The sequence below is a fragment of the Macaca thibetana genome, chromosome 9, assembly GCF_024542745.1.
Source record: "Macaca thibetana thibetana isolate TM-01 chromosome 9, ASM2454274v1, whole genome shotgun sequence".
Taxonomy (NCBI): domain Eukaryota; kingdom Metazoa; phylum Chordata; class Mammalia; order Primates; family Cercopithecidae; genus Macaca; species Macaca thibetana.
Window position 1 is genome coordinate 14,105,979 of NC_065586.1, and position 23,191 is coordinate 14,129,169.

The 23,191-nt window shown below is 42.4% G+C and overlaps 3 protein-coding genes across 4 annotated transcripts in view; 1 reads left to right on the forward strand and 2 right to left on the reverse strand.

Annotated features, from left to right (window-relative positions):
* Positions 1-23,191, reverse strand: part of PHYH (phytanoyl-CoA 2-hydroxylase) — a 1,057,918-nt gene that overhangs the window by 903,161 nt on the left and 131,566 nt on the right. The window lies entirely within an intron of this gene.
* Positions 1-23,191, reverse strand: part of FRMD4A (FERM domain containing 4A) — a 695,352-nt gene that overhangs the window by 531,609 nt on the left and 140,552 nt on the right. The window contains exon 1 of one of the 2 annotated variants that reach the window (XM_050803199.1): positions 1,086-23,180. The exons of the other annotated variant lie outside the window; for it this stretch is intronic. Coding sequence (XP_050659156.1) covers positions 1,086-1,118 — 33 coding nt within the window. The 5' untranslated portion in view covers positions 1,119-23,180. Of the gene's footprint in view, positions 1-1,085; positions 23,181-23,191 lie in introns of those variants that run through there. 2 annotated transcript variants of the gene reach the window in all.
* Positions 1,526-23,191, forward strand: part of HSPA14 (heat shock protein family A (Hsp70) member 14) — a 691,631-nt gene continuing 669,965 nt past the window's right edge. Inside the window, exon 1 of the mRNA XM_050803222.1 lies at positions 1,526-1,529. The gene's annotated coding sequence lies outside the window, so the exon portion shown is untranslated. The remainder of the gene's footprint in view (positions 1,530-23,191) is intronic.

Below are 23,191 nucleotides of genomic sequence, written 5' to 3' on the forward strand. Positions count from 1 at the left end.
ATAACAGAGATGGGAAATTCTCGCAAAGGGTGGGGGTGTCTTCGTGCACAAGACCTACTTCTAGCATTCCCTGAAAACATCGTGGTCAGGCTCATTAACCAGCAGGGAAAAAAAAAATGTTCAATGACAAAAGAGTCTATTTGTGTCTGAATCATTAAACCGGGCATCAAACAGATGAGGTAAATCAAAGCCTTGTCCTATTAACTTTAACTCTGCTGTGTGCTTAGAGAGCTATTTGCCCCTTGATTTGTTTTGAAATTTCTGGTTAAGAAAAGTAATATTTCTAGCATTATTGAAAACTTTTGACCTATCCATTCAGAGTTATAAGTAAATATAGCAGATATGAAGTAGCACCTTCATCGTCTAAGCTTATAATGGAAAACCCCACGTTCAAAGCATCTCTTGAAAGTGAAAAAACAAACTCCAGTCAAGAAGAACAAGTGCTTAGAGTCTTCAGGAGACTAAAACCAGTTCCCCGTGAACATTTCTAAATGTTAAGGGACCAAGTTCAAGATGTCAGGCTAGAGCAGTGCCCTGAAATCTTTTCTGCAGGTCTGCTAGTTTTCCGAGAACACATTGGCCTCCAGAATGCATTAACCTACTTTCCACAGAGAGGATTCCCTGGTCCTCCTGCTCCGAAGAAGAGGAGGAGGAAGAGGAAAGAGGATATTTCAAGCGGGAGCTGGGCACACTCTTTGCCTTAAACGTGTTACTCCTCCTGCTAAACAGCAATACGGTCTGAGACATTGGTACTTCCTGCAAACGAACAGCTCCGAGGGCTGCACGGCTCCAAAGCAAGAGTGATTGGAAATCCTGCTAAAATATGGCTGTCTAATCAACCGAGAGGCGAACTCATTTACTGAGGTTCCCATTGTCCACGCTGACAGATGGCTCGCTCCCCTCGGCTCTCCCCTTCCCCTCAGATCGCGCTGCCGTGCAGGCAAGCCTATTCTTTGAGAGATCCAGTTGCAATCGCCAGCCTAGTTCTGAAATAAGACAAAAGCTCCGTGAGCCTCCTCCCATGCACAGAGCCTTTTCTGTCCCTCCAAGCAGAAGGAAAAGAAATCCAGATCCACTCCCCTTACCTTCGTCCTCATCGGAGACAGGAGCCCTTCCATGGTGGCAGAATCCTCATGCCAGTTTCTGTCTCCTGCAAGTTACTCTCCCTGTGTGCTGTGCTTAAGCATCCCACATGAAAAGAGCCATGTCTGGAGCCGTGGTGGCTCCCCTCTCCGGGTGGCGCCTCTGCACCGCCACCCGGCCTAACTTGAATCCCCAGCGCCGGCAAAGCGCCGTTCCTGGAGAAGCCTGCTCCGCTCCTCGCCCTGGTCCCCTCTCTCTTTCTCCTTCTCCCGCGCTCTCTCTCCTCCCTCTCTCTCCTCCCTCTCTCTTTCCATAATCTGCCTACAGCTCTCTGTGTACCCTGCTCACTTGACAAACGATCTCTGTCTTAGGTAACGCGTTTGAGCCAGGAAAAGTGATCTGAATCAACCCACAGGGCAGCTCACCCAGGGCAGGAGGCGAGGGGGGCTGAGCGGGAGCATCCAGCCGCTTTGGGCTCTGTAGCTTGCTCTCTCTAGAGCTGAGAGTACTGTTGCATTTGTTCGTTCGTTCATTCATTTATTCATCATTCATTCCTCTCTTAAGAAGTGGGACCCCCACAAGAATGGATCTAGTTGACACCATTACTGAGCTGCTTTTCTAGTTTGTGTACAGAAAGCTGAAAAAGAAATCCCACTGCGTGGGTACTTCTAAAAACCCATGTTCAGCCCAGTGTGAATTTCACATCTGGATAGTTAACTGGGTTTTTTTGCAGTTTGGCCAGATGTTTAGAGGCATATAACTGTAGCCTCTTTTTAGAGAAAGTTTCAAAAACAGATTTATGGACTCTGTTCCTGAATAGCCGAGAATTAAAAAAATAAGTGTGTATGTGTGTGTGTGTGTGTGGACGTGTGCGTGCGGGCATACTGTCCAGGAGTCCACATAAATCAGGACTGACTGTTTCATTCAGCATTGCTGGTCACTTGGAAAAAATAGACAATGAAAGAAAAATGGCAAAGACCGAGGTCAGGGCATAATGCAATTGAAAAGATGAGATTTTCCTGAACTTCTTTAGGCTTGAGGAATTTTCTCTGTGAGAATAATTCAATATCTCTACTTCAACTGGTGACTCCTTAAATGTGACTACACACATCTATGCCATCACCAAGGTGCCAGGACACTTTTGCATCATAAATGCAACACATGTGCACCATATATGAACCTGTCAATGCAATTTAAGGAAGATGCCACATCCCTTGCCCTTCTTTCCATCTGCAGTTCTTGTATTCACAAGACATCCCCCAAGACAGGGCGAGCCACTCTGCCCTCCAGATGGAATCACATGTTGGTCCACTGCCCCTGCCTCTTCCTTCATTGATGATTTTCATCCCTAATTAATATCCTTCTCTCCTCCAGTTCATACATCAGCATTCTAAAGAACTCAGTATCTACACCAACTCTATCACCTCTTGATCACCTCCTTGGTAGTCTCCAGTTCTTTCTTTTCTTTTCTTTTCTTTTCTTTTCTTTTCTTTTCTTTTCTTTTCTTTTTTTCTTTTCTTTCTCTCTCTCTCTCTCTTTCTTTCTTTCATTTTCTTTTCTTTTTCTTTTTTTTTGACAAAGTCTCTGTCTGTTGCTCAGGCTGGAGTATGGTGGTACAGTTATGGCTCACTGCAGCCTTGAACTCCCGAGTTCAAGAGATCCTCCCGCCTCAGCCTCCTGAATATCTGGGACTGTAGGCATGCACCACCATGCCCAGCTAATTTTTAACTTTTTTTATGCAGAAAGGGCCTTGCTATGTTACCCAGGTTGGTCTTGAACTCCTGGCCTCAATAAATCCTTCCTCCTCAGCCTCCCAAACTGTTGGGATTACAGATGTGAGCCACTGCACGGGGTCCAAGTTTCTATTCTTAACTCTTTCTCTACGTCACCTTAGGTGCAGGCTGCAACCTAATTCTCACTTAACCAGACATGTACATCCTTTGTCCAGAGTCTTAGCATTCTGACACATCTTTAGACCCAACATATTGATTGCAACTCGCTGTCCTTATATAAAAGATTATTGCCATTTCTGGGGGACTCTGGACCTTCTTTCTTTGGTACTGACTTAAATAATACTTCTCATTTTGTACTACAGTGTTTAGATTCCCTAATCATTTCTTCTATTCACGTAGTCATTCAACAAATAGCTGTAAGGCACCTACTATGTGCTGGAAGCTGTTCCTGTTCTGATGATACGGTGGAGAATACGGTAGACACAGTCCTTGTTCCAAGGCCCTATATTTATAGCAGGTTTGACACAAAACTCAACCAACTCCTCGAGCCCTTCCGTCTATCATTGCATTATTCATACTAATCTCTCCCCATGTTTTCAGGTTTCTCTGTAGGTTTGTAAACCTTCTGATGTGACTTCCATTTCCAGTCTAGTGCCATTCTCTTTGTGACTCTTCTCCTATCTGGATATACATGATCAACTTTCTCCTAGGAAATAAAAAACTAAATTGTCTCCATGAGAATCTCATTCCTTCACCTCCATCTTTTTTTTTTTTTTTTTTTTTTTTTTTTGTGGTTGGGGGGAGGTGCGGAGTCTTGCTCTGTCACCCAGGCTGGAGTGCAGTGGTGCGATCTTGGCTCACTGCAATCTCTGCCTCCCAGGTTCAAGTGATTCTCTTGCCTCAACCTCCCAAGTAGCTGGGATTACAGGCATGCGCCATCACACCCAGCTAATTTTTGTATTTTTAGTGGAGATGGGGTTTCACCATGTTGGCCAGGATGGTCTCAATCTCCTGACCCCGTGATCTACCCCCTCGGCCTCCCAAAGTGCTGGGATTACAGGCATGAGCCACTGCGCCTAGCCTCACTTCCATCTTTAATTCTATTCTCTCTCCTCTTCCCCAGACCCTTCCTCTATTTCCTCAAAGGCTTCATTTTTCAGTGTCAGGGAAGGAAATCACTCTTGTTTACTCAAAACAGAGATGCCATTCCTCATCCTCCCCTGTTATTAGTCCCTGAATCATGAAAAAGACTTGTTATCCCACTTGCTGTTGAGACATTGCCCATGCCATGTGCCACATTTAGCTTCCATCCTGTTGGATTCTTCAATAACTAGAATAAGCTGCATCCATCATTTGCTTTTTTACTTTCAACAACTCTTTCCTGAAGCATTCTGCCCTGTTCGTGGCATGAACAGGTTCACGGACAGGTTTGCGCTGTTTGCGCCCTTTCTAACCCCAGAAACCCCCTCATCAGAATTTCCAATCATGTATCCTTCTCTTTTTTTTTTTTTTTTTTTTGAGACAAAGTCTTGCTCTGTTGCACAGGCTGGAGTGCAGTGGCATGATCTTGGCTCACTGCGATCTCTGCCTCCTGGGTTCAAGTGATTCTCATGCCTCAGCCTCCACCATGTCCAGCTAGTTTTTTGTATTTTTAGTAGAGATGGGGTTTCACTATGTTGGCCAGGCTGGTCTTGAACTCCTGGCCACAAGTGATCCGCCCACCCTGGCCTCCCAAAGTGCTGGGATTATAGGTGTCAGCCACTGTGCCTGGCCCCAATCATGTCCCCTTCTCAAGAGTTTTATCCTTGATATTAAAAAAAAAAAATCTCTGGTACAATTGATTACCTGCATCCCTGCCTCCTGGCCCTCTGTACTCTCTCTGGCTCTCAGTCTCCCTAAAGGTTTGTTTAAAGTATATATAACGGAGGGGGGACTATGCCAAAGTTAAACAAAACTAGACTGACTGCATGTTTAAGGCTGGTTGTTTTCTGAAAAACTCCAACCATAGATTTTGGAACCAGAACAGCTTTCCTGAGCCAAAGGAAAGGACTTTCGGAAGGAATTTGGAATATTCTGTATAAGTGCACCACTTAGGGAAGGTAGAACTTTTCTGGTTGTTTATACACCAGCCCTTTAGCCCTGGAGCCTGGGGTTGTTCACCATATTTTTATAATGGTCTGAGAGGTCCTTGACTAAACCCCTGGAATCAACAGGACTTGGAACCTATCAATTAGTTCCTGAGATGATGCAGCTGTTGATGGTAAAAATGAGAATGGCAATAGCTGTTGAATGCTTACCTGTTGGCAGGCACTAGGCTAAGTGATTTCATGCAGCAGTTCATACAATTCCCTTACCCCCTGCCCCATGAGGGAGGTACTATTCTTACTGCTCTATTGCAGAAGCTCCAGCTAAGTAATTCACGCACACAGCATTCAGTTCAATGAAGCCACCACTAGTGCACTATATCCACCTTGTCTTATTTCATTAAAAATAATCCCCACCAACATAAGACATATAAAGACTTAAAAGTACATTTTAAATTTCTGTTCTTTATTAGTCAGGGGCTGCAAAGTAAGCATTTGAAAATATTTTATTTTAGACTATTAAGGTATTACATTGAGTGCCTCGTTCACTTATGTATTCAGGAAACCAATATTCATTGAACATCCACTTCAAGCCAGGTTCTGTGTTAGACACTTAAAAGCACAGAGTCTTGTGTTTATCAAAGATAAACATTTATAAAACGGAGCACACTAGTCCATTTATCATTTATCATTTCCAAGTCCTTTAAATACTGATGACTGCACCTTTTATGTCTTGTGTGAAGTGGTTGGATTGTTGCAGGGTGAAGAGGGCAGGAGGAGAGAGATGGTGGTGGGGATTAGAAAATATTTTATCCTGGGCAATAAATGTCAGTGAAGAATAATTGTCAGATCATTAGACACCCTAACAGCCTTGACATTGATCAATGTTACCAAAGTATTCAGAAGCAAGAACAATTTGCATTTTTGCCTCCAAGATTTCTTTGGATTAGGGCACTCTCTGCTTGCAGTTTACCATCTGGGAGTAACCTAAACTTAGAAAAAAAGTCAATAAATATCAAATATGTAGACACTGGTGAAATATCAATTAAGTTTACACCACAAGAGAAAGGGAGTTTTCTCTGAAATCTGACTTAAGGAATTTCTACTCTGTGGTAGGTGGGCTTCTCACCTGCAGAGGAAAACTCCCTGCACCAAGGAACCTCTCTTAGCAAATGCCTTTGCCCTTTGAGCCACCCTTCTTTCATATTTTGATGTTAAAAAAGAGAGGGAAATAATAACTTTACAATAAACTTCTCTAGACTAGCAGCACTTGTAAATGTCACAAAGGGTATTGGGTATGTCATGGTTGGAGGCTCAGGTTTTCCATCTCTTGCACTTAAACACTGACCCTTTCTTCCCCACATCTTTGCCATTTTTGAGGTTAATTTCTTTAGGCCCTTTAGAGTCTCTGGGGATCATAGCTAGCCAAACAATTAGGGTTTATTATCTGGGATTGCACCGCCTGCTTCCTAAACAGTTGATGATTTATTAAGGTGAGGGGATTGTGACCTGAGCACCATCAAGGCTTTACCCTCTGTGACCTGCTCATCACTCTTTACTATTTAGAAACATCTTCATCAAGTTGTAGGCTTTGGGATGATAACGGATAGAAAAGGTCTTCTTCCTGGATCAGTTCCAAATATCTTGGGTAACACTGAAGGAGTTACGTAACCAACATGACAAATCTCCTTCCCCCTTTTTCTCTCTGCCTCAACCCTCCTCAGTCACACATATTTGCTTTGATTTATAATATAAATATCCACTTGCTACATACTACAGTGCTCAGTGAAAATTGTGATTTGATATTAAGTGCTTGAAAGTATTCATGTCTAGGTAAGAGTAAACATTCTACATGTTCTTGCAATACAAAAATTATATAGCCATTAACATTCTTTCAAATTGTTTTTACATGTGTTTGCCTTTTTAAAAACCTCAGAATGGGCCGGGCATGGTGGCTCACGCCTATAATCCTAGCACTTTGGGAGGCTGAGGTGGGCAGATCGCTTGAGTTCAGGAATTCAAGATCAGCCTGATCGATATGACAAAACCCTATCTCAACTAAAAGTATACAAATTAGCTGGGCGTGGTGGTGCACATCTGTAGTCCCAGCTACTCAGGAGGCTGATGCAGGAGAATCACTTGAACCCAGGAGGTGGAGGTTGCAGTGGCTGAGATTGTGCCACTGCACTCCAGCCTGGGTGACAGAGAGCAAGATTCCATCAAAAAAACAAAACAAACAAACAAACAAAAATCAAACCTCACGATGATCCCATGAGACGTGGCAGGTATTCATTTTCATTTTACAAGATTGGAGAGGTGAATAGGAGAAAGGTAATATTTACTGAGCATCAGCTCTGTTCCAGGGCTTGAGCTAGATACTCTTCAGTGTCAGCTCACTTAATTTTCACAGGTGTATTATTATTCCCATTTAACAGATGATGACCTGAGATTGAGAGAATTAAGTACAGTAGTAGATAGCATCATTTCGTCCTGATTATGCATACATTTTGTTATCCATGCAATTCGCTATGTAACTTTGCCACCCTCTCTTTTTCCCCAAGTATGGATAGAAGGCTAGCAAAGGCAGTACAAGCAGAAGTTTGAAATGCCCATGGGGAAGATACACCCACGCCAGTCTGCTGATTCCAGCAGGAGGATAAAAGAAGACCCAGCCTCCATTACAGACGTATGAGCAAGCCAGAGAATCACAAATGAGTGAGACTAGCCAAGATCAGCTGATCCCAGCCTACATCAGCAAAACTCTACAGCCTTCTGAAAAACCAATGCCTATCACTGTGTGGCACCAGGCATTGCACTTGTTATGCAGCCAATGGATATGATTCCTAATCCGAGATGAGAGTTCCTAAACAGTGGAGTAGAGGTGACTAGAACCCCAAAGGCAGGTTTTCTTACTCTAAAAATTTCAAGTTCTTCCAACGCTATCACATTTCTGCTGCTCACCCATGCACAGCGATGGATTGTATGACTACTAAAGTATTTTCCAGACCCCCAGATCAATGTCTAAGCTCCAAGACACATATAACGACAATTCTATGTTATTGAATGTCAAATATAGGATCTACTGTATTTTATTTACAATTCTTTAAAATTGTGACACACTGAGGAAAATGTGGTATGAGGTTCTATGCCTTGGTTGATCAGTCATCTCGTCTTTATGATCTTTTAGACTCTCTGTCCCATTTTCTAAAGAACAGTGATTGCCTAAAGTTATCAGCAATTGGTATAGAAGTTAATTGGAATCTAGCCCTTGGAGACTTTTTCCTGCAGCAGTTCTTGCCTTTCCGAAAAAGTGTCTCACAGTGGGAAAAATAAAAGTGCTTTTTTTCATTATCATAAACACTTCAGCTGGAAATGGTTCTCTATCTGCCCCGATGTTTTACAAAAACATCTAAAGAGCAGAGTGACATGATTTTGCAGTGTTTGAAAAGAGGTATTTCCACTTTTTTCTCTGTTTTGTTTTGTTTTGTTTTGTTTTTTTCCCTTAAGGTTTGTGGTTTGAGTGCTTTTGTCAAGAGGGAGAAGAAAACCAACAGCTGCTTTGGCCCCAAATCACTGCTCCTGTGTTTGCTCAGAAGACCTCTGGGAGCCCAGATAAGGAGAAAGCCGAGAGACAGGCATCTGGGTGGAAGCAATGCCTCCTCCTTCCCGTCCTCACAGTGGGGAAGCAGTTGGATGTTCCTGCAAAGTTAGCGTGCAGGGTAGCATTTTTACCTCCCGCATTTGTTGGGTTATTTCCAAGCTCCAAACTAAAGAATTGTGCTGACAGAAATTATGTAGGGAAACATTTTAATATTTGACAAATAAAAATTGTATATATTTCTGGTATAAAACAGAATGTTGGGATATATGTATGCATTGTGAAATGATTACCATGGAATTTTTTCTTTTTTTTTTTTTTTGAGATAGGGTCTCACTCTGTTGTCCAGGCTGGAGTACGGGGGCACAGTCACAGCTCACTGCAACCTCCACTTCCTGAGCTCAAGCGATCCTCCTGCCTCAGTCTCCCCAGCAGCTGGGACTACAGATGTGCGCCACCACGCCCAGCTAATTTGTGTACTTTTAGTTGAGATGGGGTTTTGCCATATTGATCAGGCTGGTCTTGAATTCCTGAACTCGAGTGATCTGCCTACCTCGGCCTCCCAAAGTGCCAGGATCACAGGTGTGAGCCACGGTGCCCGGACTACACGTTTTCTTGATATTTCTGTCAAAATGTTCAGGATTGTCAGGACTTAGACAAACCACTCTCAAAAGCTTTATTTGTGGCTTTTTCTTTATAAGAGGCAACTCCAACACTACTACCAAATTGCCCTATAATTGCTTATCAAACCTGGACTGGGGAGGGGACAAAAATGATAGTTATCAATGGAGATGGGAATTGACACAGTTTCTGCTTCTGAGACTTCTTTGAACTCTCAAGCTGTATTTTTAAAAAGAGAGAGAGATAGACTGGGTGCAGTAGCACATGCCTGGACTCCCAGTGCTTTCAGAGGCTGAGGCAGTAGGATTGCTTGGGGCCTGTATTTCAAGACCAGCTTGGGTAACAAAAGAAGACACTATCTCTAAAATTAAAAAAAAAAAAAAAAAAAAAAAAAAAAAAAAAATTAGCCAGGCAAGGTGGCACATGCCTGTAGTTTCAGCTACTTGGAAGGCTGAGGCAGGAGGAGAGTTTGAGCCCAGGAGTTTGAGGCTGCAGTGATCTCTGATCTTGCCACTGCACTCCAGCCTGGACAACAGAGCAAGACAAGTGAGACAAGACAAAATTTTGTTTTTCTCTAATTGGCCCATCCTGCATGGTAGGGGTGTGAAAGAGACCCCCATCGTCTACCCTAAAAGTAACTCATGAACCCCTTGGTACAGGGATGCTCCTAGGTTCCTTCAAGGTGGACACATGTGCTGAGAACCTCCTTTAAGGCAGGCTCAACCAGTGGCTCTGCCCCGAGGTTACTAGGGTGAAGAGTACAGGTGAAGGCTGCTGAAGAATTGAAGAATGCCAAGGATTAGAGAACAATCACGGAAACCTTCTGAATTCTACTGAGTGAGAACTAGCAGGAGGGTTGAACAACTCAAGTGGAAGCAAAGGTTGGGAGAAGTACTCATTTCACCTGGGATTGTCTATTAGGCTGCTTCGAGGGAAATCCTATTCTTGAAGCTGGCTTTGACCATCTGGAGGAGGTTAGGATGTTGGTGCGTGGGACTGTCCTAAGCAGGATGGGATGGAGACGTGTAGGAGGTGAGGGAGGACTTCAGACAGAGAGACTGACCCATGCCGAAAAAGCACAGGGCTAGACAGTAACATATTTGAAGAGAAAAACAAGAACACTGAAGTTTACAGAGTGCTGATAAGTGATCTCCAGATTATATGGTCTAGACTCGATTTTTCTTAATTTGAAACTTAATTTACACCTCACTTTATTTGAAAACAGTTGTGTGCCATGCACAAATGAAATAATGTGCAGACAGAGTTCACTTTACATCATTAGTGATGTTGGAAAGTTGCACATTCATTTATTTAGAAATCTGCAGAAAATGCCTTTATGTTATAAAAGCTCATTCTTCTAAGTTATTCTAATTTTACAAGTTGGAATGCGCCATACCTGCGTAGTGTGTGATGGTCCCTTTAACAGTACTGGGATCGCCTAATAATGGAATTATGTTTACAGTGTGACCTTTCAAACAATAAATGTGCCTCAATGTGCATTATTTTCATAGCTCTAAGGAGTTTTTTTCTTTTTCAAATCACTCCCGTGTCTTAAATTTCCTTGACCAGCTTCAACCTGAGGCACAAAGGAAAGTAATTGCTTGATTCAATTTCTCACTATGTCAAAATAATGAAATTAATGATAGATATTGATGGGCATCTTTTACCCCCAAACCTGGAAATGCATTGTTTTGCAAATTGAATCTTAACCATGATATCTAAATATGTTCATTAAAAGCAAAACTACTGTCTTTTAAAAATGTTCATAAACAGAGACACTCGTGCCTGAAGTCATAAAGTCAGTTGGCATTCTGATCAGGTGTGACGAATATTTCTACCTCGATTTTAATAAGACATGATTTTTCTGACTCAGTGCCTCAGCATAACCTAAGAAACCAAATTTTATGAATAGTATTGACTTTAAACATCATAGTAATCATAAGAACCAAGAGAAATTATGAGGTATGGAAAACAGCTCCAGAAATAAAGGCTTAATTTGAAAACTTTGCTACGGTTTCCAAGCATGTTTTTACCTGGTCATGGTTTGGAGAAAGGGGTTGGACCATCTAAAAGCAGATCACCAAAGCACTTATACCTAAACCCACTTTTTCTTTCTTTCTTTCTTTCTTTCTTTTTTTTTTTTTTTTTTTTTTTTTTTGAGACAAATCTTACTCTCAGTCGCCCAGGCTGGAGTGCAGTGGCGCGATCTCGGCTCACTGCAGGCTCTGCCTCCTGGGTTCAAGCGATTCTCCTGCCTCAGCCTCCAGAGTTGCTGGGATTACAGGTGCCTGCCACCACACCCGGTTAATTTTTTTTATTTTTAGTAGAGACGGGATTTCACCATGTTGGCCAGGCTGGTCTTGAACTCCCGATCTCAAGTGATCGCCTGCCTCAGCCTCCCAAAGTGCTGGGATGGATTACAGGCATGAGCCACTACACCTGGCCCCTGAACCCATTTTCTATACCTAGCTTGTTGAGTAATCTCAGTTATTTATCTAGCTTATGTTAGCCAACTTTCTATTCTATTATGTTAAAAAAAAATGGGGAAATTACTACTTCTCCAATGTTAAAAAAGGAATTTTTTTTTTTCCAATTTAAGGGAATTTGTTTGCTCAACAAAGGCTGAAGTGCTTTATTCCAGGCACCGTGCCCATCTCCTGAGGAGCCTCTGAACGTTCCCAGAAGCACGTGCCCAGGCCGGGCAAAGCATGGCTTCTGTTTCACCTCTCAGTGAAAACAATCCCCATAAAGCAGCCCAGATGTATGGCTCATGGGCTATAAGTCAGAAATGAAAGAAGAGAAGTTAGGAGAAGAAAGGCGCATTTTCTTATTTATTTATTTTTTATTTTTTAAGGAAATGATAGATTTCCTTACCACATCCTCATGCATGGCCTGCCCGGATACAACTGTGTGGGTACCACGATGGAGCATAAATGCGACCACTAAAGTCGTGTCGGGGGTTTCCCTTTCATGTCTGAATTTGTTTAGACAGTTACACAATCAGAGAGCGCAGAATGAGAGAAAACAAAGCCCAGGAGAAAGGAATGCTTTGAATCTAGGTCCCTGGGCCTTGATAGTTTCTCTTTGTTAAATCCACCCAAGGCCCCTCCATATGCTGACCATCTTTTGCCAATGTCTGTGTCTGAACAGGTTTTCCCAGGCATGGAGCTCAGAAAGAACCTTTCATCCTCCTTTTCCTGTTATGTGTATAATGTGGTGTAGCCCAAAGCCACTGTGGGTTCTAATTTGCATGTCTATTTCAAGAAGCCCGGAAACTATTTGCATAAGACTGTTGCTTCCTGAGAGATCCCAGCAGAAGGATGTAGAGATGGAGTCTTTCATTTTTTTCATTTTGTTCTAGATACTCACAGTGAGAGATCTGTGTGCCTAAACCCCAACATCAGTAGAATGCCTGTGAAAAAAATCTACCACCATAAGCGAAAGGAGAGCTACTACAGATGAAAAGAGTGTGGCAGAGGGCAATATAACAATTTAGGGGGAAATCCCATAGTTTTCCCAATTCAAGTCAATTTGTGGAAGTTTGTGTTAGAGCTATGGAAGAATAGAATAAGATCACCATTAAGACTCAACATCTTATAGGGGAGAGAAATAGGTATGATGACAGGGAGGGAATATACTTCATGGTTAGGGAGCTGCAGGGACAGTTGTTAGCCTTATAGATAAGCAGAAGAGAAGATAGCAGCAGCTAGAGAGTGGCATGTGCATCTTCAGCAGTTCTAGAGGGAAGGGATGGCAGCAGCAGTAGAGAAGGCTAGAACCAGTCAAAGCAACAGAGAAGTGCAATCCAGACTAGTCCAGGGGGAATGGGGTAGACAGCGCAGGGCCCAGCAGAAGCAGCCATGGCCAGGTTTTCTATAGAGTGAGATAGAGTGGCAATGGCAACAGGGCAGAGAGAGACTTGGCAGCTGCAAAGATGGCAGCTGGAGCAGAATGAGGCTCATCGAGTGAGATGCAAAGCACAAGGCCAGAGGATCAGCTGTGCAGGGTCCATGGTGATGGAGCACAGGAGTGGGCAGAAGTGCCGGCTGGGACTTACCCCGTAAAGAAGACACTGAAACCACCGTCCAAAGAGATAAAGACACCAATGGCTAACATAATTTCTTGAGCTTACAAATACACAGATTAAAAACAAAACAAACAACTGTCCAAAATGCTAAAACTCCCTCCTCTTATGGGATAACAAAACAGGCTACAATTGGTTGGAACCAACATGACCAACTAGAGCCTGTACAGAACCAGCTTGTGCTGTCGCAGTCTGCACTTCCACCACACGTTTCATACTAACACACCCTGAATTTCCGCATGGGACCCACGAGGAGGCATGAAGAGATAACTGCTCATGCCCAACACTTTCTAGGTTTCCCCTTTCCTTCCACCAATCACCCACTAATCCTAGAATCCATCCCCTAAACCTTTTCTAATAAAACGATTCCCTTGAAGCCAGCAGAGGGAGACAGATCTGAGCTGGACTCCTGTCTCCTTGGGAATAATAAAAGTTTTGCTTTTCTCACAAACCTGCTGTCATAGTCTTGGCACATTGGGCAGTGAGCCCTTTGGTTCCATGACGAACATGATGGTCTAGGTACCCTGCTTCTCTCCTGTTCAGTCTCAGGTGACCCAAGGACTAGACCATGCCTCCTCTTCCTTCTTACCTATATTCATATCCTCATGAGAGAAGGGAGGGTTATCAGCCTCTGAGGATGCAAATGTTGTGCTCAGCCCTAGGATTCCCAGGAGATCTGGCAAAGAAGATCATAGCTTTGACTGTTCAGGGTGGCCCTGGACACAAGTTGTACCCTTAAAGAATGCCCTTGTCTGCATGGTGGTTCATGCCTATAATCACAGCACTTTGGGAGGCCAGGGAGGGAAGACTGCTTGAGCCCAGGAGTTTTGAGACCAGCTTGGGCAACATACTGAGACCCCGTCTCTACAAAAAATAACAAAATTAGCCAGGTGTGGTGGTGCACATTTCTAGCTACTAATCAGGTTGAGGCAAGAGGATTGCTTGAGCAGTCTTCTTGAGTTTGGGGAGTCAGTGAGTTAGGATCATGCCTTTGCACTCCAGCTTGGATGACAGAGCAAGGCTCTGTCTTGAAATCAAGAAAGGGAAAGGGAAAGGGAAAGAGAAAAGGAAAGGAAAAGGGAGGGAAAGGAAGGCAAGGGAAGGGAAGGGAAGAGGACACTCTTCCTTACAACAAGAAACAGCTTGCATTCTATAAATGCAATGATGCAATTTCTTAAAGGCATTATGAGCCTAACTCCATGATATAAGATCATAGGATATTATAGTCAAATTATATGTCAACTAGTCCATCATTTCACAGATAAGTAAATTGACTCCCAGAGAGTTCAGTGACTTTCCTAAGATTACAGAAGTCCTCAGCCTTCCTAAGTTGATGTTCTTTCTTTTTCAACATACTGTTGGCTATACATGTCCTTTGTAAATAAAGGAACTGAGCCATTATGGTGGAATGACTGACTTAGAGAATGCTCCATGAACATTTGCTTCGACCTATATCTCATGCCTTTCTCCATTTACCCCCAAATTGACATAGAAAAAGATCAGCCAGAAACAGTGGCTGGGAGGGATACAGAGAATCCTGTCACAGAGAAGGAACTCAATAAATACTTGGTAAAATATGTATTTTGGGGGTTAGAAATAGACTTGGGGAATTTGGTTTTATTTGCTTCCCTAATTCACTAAGGGGAAAGAGAGATATAAAACAGAGATAAAACATGCCATTAGCTTTATGGGCCTTGGGACTGTGGGGTTCCCAGTTTTCCCGGGAGATGGCGATGGGATGCATTCAGGCAGCTCCCACAGTACAATTTTCCCATCTCTAGTGTCCTGTTGGGAAGGCGTCTCCACCTGCTTGTAGCTTCTCCATGCTGAATACATTGAAAACTTCCCTCTAACCTCCTTTCCCCCAAAGGAGCTCCTTCCTTAGACTCTCCAGGTGCTGTCCTTGATGTAATCTTTCATCTAGTCAACCTTTTGTTTTTGATGTAAAAATGACTTATTTCACTATTTACTGGACCTTTTCCACAAAATGCCTGGAACCAAATAAAAAATTACTGGATTCTCAAGTCAATGTTTCTGGACTCCTGCCTCTCCCCCTGTGCCAAGGACCCATGACCTGCTGCCTGGTCTCTTTCTGTGGTCTGGTTGCTTTTCTCAGACTTCAGTGCTTCCCTCTGAAATTCTACAATTGGGCACACAGTATTCCCTATTGAAAATGTGTAATGACTTCTCAGTGCACCAGCTCTTTACTTTGGCTTTTAGAATCATCTGCCATCTCCTTTCCTATTTACCTCCCCTCCTGCCAAACTCGTTATCTAATCATTTCCTCTTCAATCAGTCCCACCTTTCTACCTTTGTGTCCTTATCCAGAATCCAACCTTTAATCAAAGAGATAAAGCAGGCTAAGGCCCAATGTCCATTACTTAATAAGCCCTCAATAGACATTAGCTTTCTTCAAAGTCCTCATCAACTCATTTTCTTCGCTGGTCACAGTGGCTCGCACCTATAATTCCAACACTTTGGGAGGCTGAGGTGGAAGGCTCACTCGAGCCCAGGAGTTTGAGACCAACCTGAGCAACATAATCACACTGCATCTCTATGAAAAATCAGAAAATTAGCTGAGCACCAGTAGCATGTGCCTGTGGTCCCAGCAACTTGGTAGGCCAAGGTGGGGGGATTGCCTGAGCCTGGGAGGTTAAGGCAGCAATGAGCAGTGATTGCAGCACTGCCTTCCAGTCTGGGCAACACAGCGAGACTTTGTCTCAAAAACAAAACAAAACAAAATCCCCCCAAAAAACAATTCCTTTATGGGAAGCTTTCCCTGAGCAACCCAGCTCGCCTCTGCTTGTTTTCACTGCCTGTTTGACATTTAGCTTGTTACCTTGTGCTGTTATCTTTTAACCCTGAACTGATTTTAACTCTCAAGTACAAGGTCTCATGGCTGTGTATTTCCACCTCGGGGTATGGTGTCCTGTAGATAGTTAGAGTTTAGCATCTTGCATCAGTGATGCTGCTGCAGCAGTGCTACAATGTCACCCTCAGCTCCAAACATTCCTACATCACTGGCTCACCTTTGAAATTCCAATAGCAAAATGCCAGAAATGCAAGAATTTGAGGTGGAAAAGGGGATAACAGGAGGAAGAGAACGGGCTGGGCATGGTCGCTCACGCCTGTAATCCCAGCACTTTGGCAGGCAGAGGTGGGTGGATCACCTGAGGTCAGGAGTTCAAGACCAGCCTGACCAATATGACGAAACCTTGTCGCTACTAAAAATACAAAAATTAGCCAGGTGTGGTGGCAGGCACCTGTAATCCCAGCTACTCTGGAGGCTGAGACAGGAGAATTGCTAGAACCCAGGAGGCAGAGGTTGCAGTGAGCCGAGATTGCACCATTGCACTCCAGCCTGGGCAACAAGAGCGAAACTCCATTAAAAAAAAAAAAAAAAAAAAAAAAAGGAGGAAGATAATGAATATTTACAGACTGCCTTCTCTGTACCAAGTAACATTCTTTGTTCTTATATAAATGTCCTCTCCTATAAAGAAAAAAATAAATGAAAAGAGGGAATTGATTCAGTCAGGGTAACAGATGTTAGTGTCATCACTTAGGACTAGAGCCCATAAACTTCTGACTCCCACTGAAAAACAGCCAATGTCAAGGTGAGTTTAGACAGATCTTAACTCAGCCTGATGCTCATTAATGAGAAGGACGGCAAAAGTGTTAGGAACTTGAGTCGGCCTCAGTAGGAAAACCCTTGTAAATTTAATGAGAGCTCAGGAGAGATTTCTATCTGTCTTAATTATGCTTGCAAACTTCATAGCACCCTCTCTGACTCCAGGCTAAAACATGAAGCACCTTGATACCTCTCACACATAAGCCTAAGGCAGTAAGTCGGGTTCTGCACACACGTACACCACTTTCCAAAATATATTTGACAAAACTTGTCTAAACATTTCATGGACATTACCCTGTGAGTAAGAAGAGGGTTTTGGTTATCACTCCCATTTCACAGACAGGAAAACTGTGGAATAGATTCTGATGCAACAGTATGCCCTTGTCCTAGCAGATGAGCTTCTTGCTCATCCTGAAGTGAAAATAGTCTTTTCTTCATAGCAAATGACCACCCCTCTCACGTTGGTAGTTCTACCATCTTCAAGACAACTGTATTACCAGAAAAAAGGGCTCACTGCTGGATGCGCTAGAAGCCAATACTATGACACCTGGTTTTTTGTTTGTTTGCTTGTTGTTTGTTCATTTTTCAGAGTCAGGGTCTTGCTCTGTTGCCCAGGCTGTAGTGCAGTGGCACCATCATAGCTCATGGCAACCTCAACCTCCAAGGCTCTAGTGATCCTGCCTCCCGAGTAGCTGAGACCACCTCTGCCTCCCAAGTATTTGAAACCACAGGCGTGTGCTACCACGCCTGGCTAATAAATTTTTTGTAGAGCTGGAGTTTCCTTGTTGTCCAGTCTGGCCTCAAATTCCTGGCCTCCAGTAATCCTTCCACCTTGGTCCCCCAAAGTGCTGGGATTACCGGTGTGAGCCCCGGCACCCGGTCAACACTGGATTTTTGAAAAGAAAAGCTTTGTATTGCAAGTCTACTCACAAGGAGACAGGAGTCAAACTCAAATCTGTCTGTCTGCGCTGGCTCCAAGGCAGTACTTTTTATTGGAAAAGGTTCGGGGCGTGGATTTGGGGATAAGCAAGTGACTGGTGGAAGGAAGCGGGAGAGCTGGCAAGTCTGTGGGCATGCACAGTTATCTCTTCGTGATGCCTCCTGGGGCTGTTGTGTGCAAATTTTGGAGGAAGTTAGTGCGAAACATGGGTGGAAATTTAGGCTGTGACGTCAGCAACCTGGTTCTGCGCAGACCCCAGTCAGCCATATTGGTTCCCACCGACTTTAGCCAGTTCTCTTATCTCATAGGTGGAGAGTTTTAGTGGTGTAGTAAGAGGTTTCTTTTCTTATGCGTTAACCTGCACCCTCAATAATATTTGTTAGTTACTGGTTGCACTCTTGGGGGCATAGTCTCAGTTTCAGCTTTTCAGCAAGTTTTTGCTTTTCTTATGGATTATCCTGTAAGCCCAAGAAGTTAGCCATTGGCTTCTTTAACTCTTTGGGGCATGGTTTCAGTTGGGAATCCCAAATAGAAAGGGTCTTCTGCTTTGAGAGAATTTTATCTAAATGGACACGCAACTCATAAAACAACAGTAGTTGAGAGAAAGCAGAGGCTAATAGGGTCAAAGGTGAACAGCCAGTGGAAGTGCCAGCTCCTGAGAGAAAGGCTATCAAGGGACAGCCCTAGTTTACCAGACCCAGGACCAATCCCAGTAAAAGTCCTGTCCCATGATCCCTGATCTCTGTGTCACTAATTAAGAAATACAATCAACCGCTCCCCTCTGTTTTCTATGCAGTGCATCCAGCATCACGTGACTACACAAGAGAACAAAAAGTAGTATCGGGCTGTTGCTATGGAGACTTAAGAACCATGTGAATTGCTATGGCATCATAAAAGCAAAATTCCAATCATCAGTCTTTAACTATAGGGCTGTTGAAATCTATCTCATATTTTTAGAATGTGTGACATTTAACACATTGATGAATATTTCCAGCCTCAGAATATATTCCCTGCTTTCATATTTAGATAGGATTTTTCAGCTCAACTGGCTGAGGTTTTTTTTTTTTTCTCTCTCTCTCCTGGCAAATGCTTCATCTCCTCATAAGTGGTTACAACTCTTTCTATACTTTCCTAGATGTTTTTTCATTCTTGCTTCCTGTTTTTTCTTTATTCTAGAATTTGAATTATTTTCTCACTCACTGTCTGTCTCCACTTCCACCAGACCACTTTTTCACATCCCCGGTTGACATTTCAACCAGGTTTTAATCTCCACTGGTCTTAGCTGACCACACTTTAAGTCAGAGTTGCTAATAATCAACAATTCTGAGCCCCAGCCAAAGGTGCACAGCTATCTCCTTGGTGGTTTTTTATCCCTAAAATCACCATCCCCTTATCATCCAAGGGAATTCCAATTCACTGACTTTTCCAGGCTTTATATGAAATCATTCTTTTGGATGGAGAATAACATACCTCATTCTCCACTTTTTCTTTGTGAGAATTGCTAACTGGGTTTTGTGTAGCTGTATACACAGCAACATTTTGAATATCAGTGTGTATCTACACACACCTGTTTTGTTTATCTTATTTGAAAGATGTTAAAAGAGATTGATTAACTTGTTTAAAATAACAGCTCTTATAACCTAATTAGCTTAGAAGCAAAAATGGGAAAGTGGAAATATATATATCAGGAAATATAAATTCACATAACAAAACTCTGCTAAAAGAAACCTGTTACAGTAGTGTGTACTATTGTGTGATAAATTTCCTCCATATTCCTTTTATTCTTGCAGCATCAGCCTCTTCAAATCTTCATGTGTATTAAGAACCTTCTTCTTTTAACCTCTTTCCTTAAGAGAGCTTCAGGATCTCTTGGACTTACGTATTTTTGTCTTTAAACCTCTCCAAATAAGAGCCTTCTTGTTCCCTCCGCAGTATGAGACAATAAGCTCAAGTACATCAGTGAGCATGGTATTACGAAGGTGTGATTTTATTCTGTGAGTTTCCAGGAATGAACATCTCCCCTCTAGGTTACTGAATTCTAAAATTTAATGAATTCCTTCAAAGAGTTTTTAAGCATTTTTGCATCAACTTTTTCTGCCAGGGGTCACCAAAGGATGATTTATTTATTCACTGTTGCATTTATAATCACCCCAATAGGCTGCAGTTGTCACTGCTGTGTACATAGCAACGTGAACTAAATATATTTGCACAGACAGTAACACCACAAAAAGAAATAGAGAGTAACAGCCTGTATTTGCTGACTCCAACATCAAGGACTGCACTGTTATCCTTGTCATTATCTAGGTCAAGTTAAATATTGTTTTCAGAAATTCTACTCTGGGCCATCCATGGCTAATTTTATTTTTTGTTTGAATGGGATTTCTGATAATCGTGATCTTGGGAATAACACAGTCTTACTCTTGATGATTTCTAAACACATTAGACTGTCTGTAAACCATTGAACAGTACTTTACCTTGCTTTTTCCCTGATAGGTTGCCTCTTAATTAATCAATCCGTCAACTGAGAATAATGCACCAAGTGACGTGCCTCACGTTGGGAACTGTGCAATGGAAGCATGAGTGAGCCTTTGCTGATATTTTTACTTAACACTTTCGGGTCCAGAGACCTTGTCTTATCAATCAGAAACCAAACTTCCAGAAAACAGAAATATCACATTTCATTGCTTTTTAATTCTTGGTGTTTTACCACACACACACACACACACACACAGACACAGACACACGTAAACAGACAAACACCCTCCCCCACAAGTGTGCAATGGAAACTTGTAGAGTGAATGAAAAACCAGAGGGATTAATTCAGAACAAGACCCAGTCTGGCCTTTGAAGAACATGCAATTTAGTTGGGTAGAGAAGAGACCAGAAACATCCATAAACAATAAAAGACGGTCTGGAAACTCATGCAAAAGGTTGCAGCAGGGACCAGCAGTGCTGGTCTACAAATTAAAAAAAACTACAGATAATATGTATTATATAACAAATACATATGCCTAGAGATACTGCTTTAATGTTCTATGTCAGCTCCAGGTTCCTCTCGCTAAGACACTGGCTCACTTCTTAGTTTGATGAGATTGATAGAAATGCGTTGCTCCTTTCCTAGACTTCTCAGTCTCTAGAAGGTTCTGTTGTGAACACTGATCCATTCCAACCCATGTCCCCTGCTTCTCACACAAACTATGGAAATTCCCTTTCTTTTTTAATTCCATGAAGATCAGACTTTAAGACACAGAATTTCTATGCATTAAATTTACATAACTAGCTATGTATGTTGGCAAAAGCACAAACCTGTAAATGAAGACCCCAGGGGATTTCCTCTGTGATTTTAATTTTCGTTTTTATACTTATCTTCATTTTGCAAATCCCCTACAATCAGCTGCTATAACCACAAAAGTAAAAGCAAACAACAAAGCACTCTAGCGATGTGAGAACATTCACTTAGTCCTTCGTTGACTCATCCATCTCTGCGTTTCTTCATTCACTCATCAACCCTACTACTTCTCACAGCACTATGCTGGCATTGTGGGGAAAGGGTATTAAAAAACAAAGAGGGTTGCTGCCTCAGGAGCTGTTCATTTCTGCGGTGTCAAGCGGATAAAGTTTCTGAAATCTCTTATTTTATGGTTCTCTCTATCTTCTTAAAACACGTAAAAGCTTCTTTCGGTTTTAAGAAATATTATTCTATTTGTAGTATTATTAATCTATATTATTATCTATCATATCATCAATATTATTCATCTGTGTAAAATCTATTATTAATCTGTTAGTAACATTATATTATTCTCTTCCAAATGCCCTTTGAAAAATAGCTTGGCTGATTTTTCAGATACTGTTAGCTTGAAATTACGAACTATATCCAGGTCTTAGAGAAGTGTCCCTATTTCATTTCAGATTGATCAAAGTATTAAATCATCATCTCTCTGTTTCCTTCCATTTTTCTTTCATTCCTTAAAAGTGAAATAGCAATTCTTATTCTCAGGGCAGGCTCACATAGAACAAAATGAGAATTATTATTAGTAGTAGATGCTATTTCTTTCTCCCAAACATCAAAAATAATCCACCAGATTCCCTTGGCATTCCTTTTTAGGTAGGCGAGATGTCCTAATTCTTATTTTTGCTTGAGTGGAAACAGGCTCAGCGTGTTTAAGGATATTACCTGTTATAATCCAGCAAGTTAGAAACGGGGCAAGAACCAGAAACCGAAGTTCCAGAATCTGTTTTAGGAATTCGGTGGAATGCAAAAAGAAAAAACCATACCTGGGAGGGAATCACATCTGCACGAGATAGTACATCTTTCTGACAAAAGTAAATTGTCTCCCCTGTGTTTTCTTTCATAAAAAAAAGATCGGTTGCCATCAGAAAATAGCAGAGGGAACTCAGGCTGCAGTTAGAGACTGAAAACTACCTGTAAAAATTATTTCCCTAAGGTTCCCCACTTATTCCATTCTCTCTTCGGATAACAAATAAACTTGCTCAGTTTTGAACATCAAGTCTGACTCTTCGTGCAGTGAGCTCTCCAGGCATCCCCTGTTGCAGGGGGAGTCAAGCTGGGGCTAATCAGTTTCTTACATGATTGCCAGCAGGAAGGTGGTAATATTCATGACTGCAGAGACCAGAATGAAACCAGCTTCTTTTCTGAGGACAGAGACCAGGATAAAATTAAGAGTAGCAACTCCTTGTATCCAGTGCACTGTGGCCTCCTGCGTGCAAACAGCTCAGGAAAGGTTATACAGAAGGTGCCTATTGTATGTGCTGTCACAGTTCTTCGCTTACATTGAACACATACAAACTATGAATCTAAGCCTGGTAGTTTCTTACCACTTCATGACACTCTGAAATGTTTTGTTCAGCATATTTACAGATCAGCTATTATGTCTCTGTATCAGCTTTTTGTGAAAGATCGCTGGAGGCAGGGCATGAATAAAGGCTTTTCCAGGGAAGGCGAGTCAATTAAAATGGACAGAGACTGCAAAAACACATTCTGATTCCCATGCTAAAACCCTTCCAGCTTGACCATAAACAGACAGGTGTGCACAAAAACAAATATACTCACATGCACACACATACATGCACACACACACACATCCTTGCACAAGTAGTCATGGAAATATGGCAGGAATCCCATCACTAGGAGGCTGAGAGCTGAGGCTGGGTAAGAGCAGCTATTCAGCTCAACTCAACCTTGAGCTACTCAAACTTGACCCACCCTCCAAGGACTGATCCCAGAGTCTCTGCCAGGCTGACCTTCACCCATGGACCTAATAGCCCAAGCTGCAAGAGTTCCAAACAGGCTGTGAAACATTAAAAGGTTCCTGTTATCAAACAGCTTTGGGGCACCTGAAGGACATAAATGATTCAAATCAAAGGCTAATGTTCAATTTAAATGAAAACCTGAAGGCTTT